This window comes from Dipteris shenzhenensis, unplaced genomic scaffold (genome assembly GCF_047967505.1).
Source record: "Dipteris shenzhenensis isolate YYH24624 ecotype China unplaced genomic scaffold, Dip_SZ_1.0 scaf0074, whole genome shotgun sequence".
In the NCBI taxonomy this organism is placed as follows: domain Eukaryota; kingdom Viridiplantae; phylum Streptophyta; class Polypodiopsida; order Gleicheniales; family Dipteridaceae; genus Dipteris; species Dipteris shenzhenensis.
In genome coordinates, this window is record NW_028239381.1 from 126,767 (window position 1) to 133,906 (window position 7,140).

Sequence of the window (7,140 nt, forward strand, 5' to 3'; positions counted from 1 at the left end):
GAGAGAGAATCTAAAATATATTCATATTTTAAATAATCAATGAACACAAAGTTAATTACAATAAAGAACACAACGAACTCCATTCTTATGAAATTTGTATCATGCTTACATGGGCCTACCATTTGAGTGTGTGGAGAAGTGTGTGTTAGACACTAGATAATCAACATTGGAAGAGTATTTCAAATAATATCCAATGGTTGATGACCCACAACTGGTTAAAGATAAGATTCAACTTAGAATCCTTATACATAAGCAGCTTTCAAAGACCCCATGGATAGGCATGAATCAAAGATACAAATATCATTGGCTCTAGCATTGTTACCTTAGATGTATGAGCATGAATCTCGGATGTATATTTATTGGAAATTTTACAATCTCTACACACTAGCATTTATGCAATGGTCCCCTATATTCTACACAAAATATTTCCAAAGAGGACAACAACATCAAAAGTCGAATAAACGACCAAGTGTTGAAGCCGAAACAATCATACAACACTGATAACCTACAACGACACTGAAAGCCAAATAAATGACCATGTGTCGAAGTTTAAACATTTGTTTTATGAAATAAGCTACGACAACACTGAAAGCCGAATAAACGACCTAGTGTCGAAGCCTACTTATTTTATAAATTATATATCTAAGGAACAACACCAAAAGTCGAATAAACGACAAAGTGTTGAATCCTATTACTCTTCTAAGGTTGAGAGACGACACATACAGTCGAATGATACGACCAAGTGTCGAGCTAGTTTCAAAACAATGAGAAGGAGTCCTTGTAACGACATCAAAGGTTGAATATTACAACCAAATGTCGAAATGCAGACTTACTTACTTAACTGCACATATAATCGAGTAATACGATCCAATGCGGAAAGATAAGCACCATGCAAATGCATGGCCCAAGTAATTGACTCAAATATTACATTACAAATCAGATGATCGACGTATTATGTCGAAAGGCCAAATACGACACTACGTCGATATCTAATAGTCATGTAATATCAAGAATAAAAAAGTTATGACATTGACATACTATATGAAAAGACGACACTACATCGAACATACGTGAAGAAGAAACCCCCCAAAAAAAGCTTATCAACTTATCGAAAATTTGCCAACAGATGGGTTATTGAGCAGAGAAAGAAAAGCTATCATACCTTTATTTCAATTATAGTTTTGATTTTGGATTGCTAACCAGGCACAAAGCAAACAGAGAGTCTCCTTGGTGACCTGCACAAATCCAAGGGACAATTAATAGAAATCCTCTCAGTAGAAGGCAAGCTATAAACTCCAGTTGAGTCGTTCCCAAAACTACCTTTTCGAGATGCAGTGCCTTATGAACAAACTTATTAGAGAGCTTATGTAAGGTAAAGGGGAAAAAAGTAAGGTAAATGAGGAATCCTAAGCTATGGATGAGCAAGCCAACTTCGAATTGCGCATATTAGACTCCAAAATCTTACAGTCAACCACCAGCGACTGAACAAAATTCCAAGCAGGTACTCTTTTGGCTTCAGTACTATTTGTCCATCACCTTCTAGCAATCCTGCATCCAAGATTTGAAGAAGCACCAATACTTCCCCTTCTGCCTTCGAAGAAGGCCAATTCCTTCCAATCTCATATCACCTGAGACAAATGAAGAGCAGACAGCATGCTATAAAGGCTCAGGAATCTATTATTTGAATCACAAATTTGCTAGGCTGCCAGACTAAAAGCAATCTCCCATGGCCAATAGACACAGGAAGGATGGTGCCAGAAAGGGACAAGAGGTCCTGCAACCAGAAGAGTGACTTGGTGAGTTCTTCTATGAAGCATTCCCTCACAACATCTATGGACTGAACTGTGTACGCCAGACAACATGTTTCCAGTAATAAACCAATTGCCTCTCTTGATCTCGCCAAGCAAGAAAGCAATACCTGCCACATCTTCTGGGATTGCCCATGACTAGAGCAGGATGGGGTTGATAAACTAGTGGCCCTTACTTCACGCAATAATTGTGAGTGTGGAGGACAGCATCTTGGATGGTTCCTACAGTGTCTGACTAATCTCCAGTCCTCTTCCACTGCATAAAGAACCATTTCACCTCCTTGATCCCAAAGAAAGCAAATAACCTGGTAGTGGAACTCCTCTACCAGAGAAGACTCCCAGCCAATGGATGCATCTCCTTGTCCCTACCTGAGATTGAATCTAAACAATCCAGAGGGTTGGCTGTATCAATCTGCACAACAAGGTTCTGACCACCTTGAAGGTCCTGAGTAATGCTGTCCCTCCCTCTTAATGCTCTCCAGGAACCAACTTGGATGCTAGTTCTCTCACCCATCTCAACCAGTGCATGGAGCCTGAGTGCACATATTCTTCTAGATAATATAAACCTAAGATGATCCCTATCTCTTGTACTATGACAAATACAGCAAACTTCAGCACGATTTTTTCATTTCCTGTTGCATCCACTGCTGTGAGTTGGTCCCATGGATTGCTACCTGCAAACGGGTAAAATATTCAAAGAAGAAAAGAAAAAATAGAAGAGCCCAGAAAGAGGTTACATGTGCCAATACATCTAGTAACTTCCTGAACAAGCAAATAGGAGTCTCATCCTGCCCTTCGTGTTAGAAGGAAGACTATTTGGAAACCATTTCCAATACCGAGGTTCTTGATAAAATTGCATTCATATTCTCAAATACTTCATTTAAAAATTCATGCCAAGCACAAGCAAGATTCTCGAGTACATAGCAAAGAAAAATTAAGTATATATCAGTGTCACCTTTGTTCCATTGGAAAAAAAATATGGAACATTCTAAACAGTCTGTTGTACAGGTTGGGCAGGAAAACCATGCAATGAGTTTTTAATATTTGTAGTAAACAGTTACAAATACAGTTTCTGATGAGAAGCTAGCAGATCACTCAAGATCTGAATACTCTCCCTATTTAGAAAATAATTTCCTCCCAAATGGAATAACCCACTGTGATCTGATTAAATTAGTGTCCCAATATTCACAAATAACATCCATACATATAAATCCTTGACCTTGTTATGCATACAATTCCCTCAGGTCATCTGCAAAGGCCTTCCTTGCATTTTCTCTTTTCAATTTCAGGGCAGCCGTTACCAGACCAGACTCTGGTGTCCATGGATCTGGTGAGATCTTGATTTTGGATGGGATTTCAAACTTTTCCAGTTTGGCCGATTTCCCGATCTGGTGCACAACATTAAAGCGCATGTGGATTTTCAAAGAATGGTGATGGCATGCTATTCTTCATTTCCATTCACTAAATAGATTCCACCAACAAATGAAGACCCACCTTGTGCAAGGAGTTGATGACCTCCTTTACCGCTTCCTTCTTCGAGCAAAGATCTGAAAAATCCTTGTATTCAATGCCTTCCTTTCGAGCCCAGTTCTCAATAGCAATATGTGATGCAACTACAATAGCTACACAATTGCTATGGAATGGATCGGCATGCAACATGATGTTGTCTACATAAGGGCTTGCTACGAGGATTGCCTCAACCTGCAATTTGTCAAAAGAGAACACTGATATCAGCTGACAAAATAAGTGGAAAATGTGAGCTTTCTAAAAAAAGCTGGACATGAATTTCTGATAAAAAGATTGCCTTGCCTTTCCAAGAGATACATATTCCCCATGTTGAAGCTTTACAATATCTTTTCTCCGATCAATTATCTCCAGGCAGCCATCTGGATGAAACTGTCCAATATCTCCTGTATAGAACCATCGTAAACCATTCTCATCCACCTTCACAATGCAAGCACCTGACCACTTGTGAGAGAAATAAATGTACAATTTCAATCCAGTCAGTGAAGAACACGATTTCAATCCAGTCAGTGAAGGATACATCAAAATGGAGAACTTACCTTATAAACTTCATTTGTTTTAGCGTGATTCTTGAAATAGCCAAGAGTCACAGAAGGCCCACCAATTACTATTTCACCCCTTGGCATTGGGCTATCTGTTATTTTGTAGCCTCCCTCCTCCCAGTCAACCAACTGTTGAAGCAAAAAAGTGCAAATATCAGAATGTCTCTCAACTCTACAAAATTCCTTGTTTATGCATGAATAAACTGATTCGAGGGTACATCCCTGTAAAGAGTAGAGGTGAGATAGCAGGCATGAAACGGATGCAAAGTGGGATGGGTAAGACTTATTTTTTAGCCTCCCTCCTCCCAGTCAACCAACTGTTGGAAGCAAAAAAGGTGCAAATATCAGAATGACTCTCAACTCTACAAAAGGAAAAGACAAATTCCTTGTTTACCCAGGCATAAACTAATTTGAGGGTGCATCCCTGCGAAGAGTAGAGATGAGAGAGCAGGCATGAAAGGGATGCAAAGTGGGGTGGGCATATTTTTACCCCTTCTCTCATATTACTTCCCCTCTCCCTTCCTGTCAAGGCCTTGTAAACTTTGCAGGGGCATCGCCACCCCCCCTTCCACACTTCCTCCTCCCACCCCCCACCCCCCCAATCTCTCATATTACTTCCCCTCCCCCTTCTTGTCCAGGCCTTGAAACATTGTGGAGGCTTTGCCACCCTCCCCTTCCACGAATTTTTCCCCGCAATCCCCTATCCCAAACAAAATAGGGAATTAAAAAACAAAGGTTCCTGTGCTGCATGTCCATCTACCCACAATGCTATGCAGGTGTCAAGTCCCTGATCTCTCCTCATTTGCAGGCTCACAGGTGGGGCACTGACCCTATACAGAAAAGTTGCAGCCTGCCATATGGAACCCTGTTTTAATGATACCATCATGAGTGAGTACGACAAGGAATGCACAACAGAAGGAGAGATGGGGAGAGGTTGGTCAATTTGAGCAGGATTTTTTCAGCACCCTTTGAGAGGATGGCTATATTCAGTTAAGAGAGGAGATGGAGAGGAACACAGCAAAACAAAGACCCCTCCTCTATGGAAGACTTTTTCTTAGAATACCGATCTGCAAATTCTTACCAGATCCACAACTTAGTTGCCGTATAGATGATAAAATTGGGATATATTTACAAACACTGACCATACAAGGTTTCAAATACAAGATGTACAAATGAGGGGCTTACTAACAATTCCAAATGTTCCATGATGGATCTATGGGTCTAATGAGCTGGACAAGTAACTATTAAATGTTAGACAAAGATATTCTGAATAACTCCAGCATTTTAAACATCCAACATAATCTTTTCAACATTACCAAAAGCTCTATCAGTATTTGTAATGTCCTTGGACATCAACATGTATCCCATCCCCAATGAACCCCAAGACCAAAAATGTTCCATGTAATTAATATGTCCCAAAGGGGAACACTCGTTAATTTCCCATCACCATACCTTAATGTAGCAATGCGGGACTGGTGGGCCAACCCGACCAACAGAAATATCATCCCATTCTGAAAAGGTTGCTCCAGCACAAGTTTCAGTGAGACCATAACCCTGTCCAATGGGTGCCCTGCAAAAAAAAGAGTAAAACTTCCATGAAGATAAAAGGATACTTTTACTAGGATTTTGAAAACATGCTAGAATTCTATTTAGACAGCTTCCAAAAAACTAGCATAACTGGCACAACAGGCAACTGTAATAACATGCCTCGCAATGGTAACCTCAAAATGACAGTCTAGAATGAAAAGGTCATACTATTAAATGGAGTGTAAGCATTTCTTGTGAAGCTTTGCTTTTTATTACAGATTTTGACAAGCATTGTGACACTTGTAAAGAAGGATCCATGCACAATTGACCTGGCATGCGAAGATGGTTACTGAGATTAAAATATTTCTAATCATAAATTATTCCACTTGTCAACCCCAAAATATCTAATTTATTTGCTAGATTATATTGCTTGTCTGTCCCCATGGCCTCCAAAAGATCTGTCAAAGAGATTTAAAGACTTGGCCTGACACTGACTCTTTCTTCTTGGGCTTTGCCTCCTTTTTCTGATCTGCCTTCTTTCTTCCTACAATCTCACACAAGATGTTGAGGATGATCACAATAGTACAAATTTCCTCCTCTTACTCTCATTGTTTGAAGACTTGCCATCCCCTAAAAAAATACTTAAGCCTTACTGGGTTTGCATTTGCAAAAACAGTAAATGCTTTGTTGTTGCCATCTTACCCTGCAACTTCAACCTAGCTTCCCCCTGGAGCAACAGAGGACAAACCTCCTTAAAGGTGAGAGGTTTCAACTTTACTCTAGCCATTAGGGCAGTAACCAGCCCATTGAAGCTATGTGGAAGCTTGCTTTTGAATAGCCTGGCAAGCTAACTGATGTCAACCTTTTGACACACCGAATGAGGTGCCATGGATACTTGTGTAGCTTCCCTAAAGTTTCCGTCAACCTTGAATCCTTTGCACTCATTGCAAATCTCTCTTGATCAATGCACACTCGCTCAAGTGAAATCAGCAAAGGCCTCTACCTTTAGTCACCTTTGAAGCAGACCTTTGCAGTAGGCTACGTGGCTTTGCCAGCCCAAAATCAAAGGGCAAAGTCAATATGCAGCAAACATAGACCTGCAAAACAAAGGCGACCTGCAACCTACAAATGCACATTCTCCTACGGGAAAGACCCAGCAAGACCTAGCAAAAAGAAAGGACCAGGCAAATAGTAAAGCAGCCAACGACGCTGCAGTAGACATAGATCTCCATCCCCTCACCGAAGGGCAAAGACAAAAAGAAGGGCACATGCCAGAGCCTGCGACTGTAATCTCGAACTGTGTCACCCCGCTTGGAGGCCTTGTGTTGCAGGCCTGTCCAGCGCACCCTCCTTGAATCGCCCACATGGTTGCTCCTTCCCACATGGGCATGGTTTCCACTCTACACACTGATTCCAGCCATTGTAGAGCTAGAAGCTCCCTGCACCTGCCCCCGATCTCCTCGTTCGATTCCCAGTATTTGACACACAGTGTTGAGGTGGCGTTGTTCATCACATTCAGAGTGGTCGCTAAGACCATCGCCACAACTACTCAATGTCAGCCAACTTAAAGCAAAGGCCTCATCAAGCAAGCAGCAAGGGGCTATAACGGAATTGCTAATGCACTAAGGTCTTTCTCACCGAAATATGCACAAATATTTGGTGTGCGTGGAGACTATGGAAAATATGCATTGGTGCACTGTACTTTTCACCATCAAATTGCTATTGCCTTGTTAAGATTT

At 41.0% G+C, this 7,140-nt stretch overlaps 1 protein-coding gene across 1 annotated transcript; it reads right to left on the reverse strand.

The window, feature by feature from the left end:
• Positions 1 to 2,946: 2,946 nt before the first annotated feature.
• On the reverse strand, positions 2,947 to 6,188 carry LOC147879192 (long chain acyl-CoA synthetase 8-like). Its single transcript, XM_087372289.1, has 6 exons — positions 6,150 to 6,188; positions 5,327 to 5,542; positions 3,872 to 4,003; positions 3,618 to 3,752; positions 3,303 to 3,509; positions 2,947 to 3,196 (listed from the first exon to the last, which is right to left on the reverse strand). Exons 1-6 carry the CDS (start codon positions 6,186 to 6,188, stop codon positions 3,032 to 3,034), a joined length of 894 nt encoding a protein of 297 aa, XP_087228415.1. The 3' UTR covers positions 2,947 to 3,031.
• Positions 6,189 to 7,140: the final 952 nt, after the last annotated feature.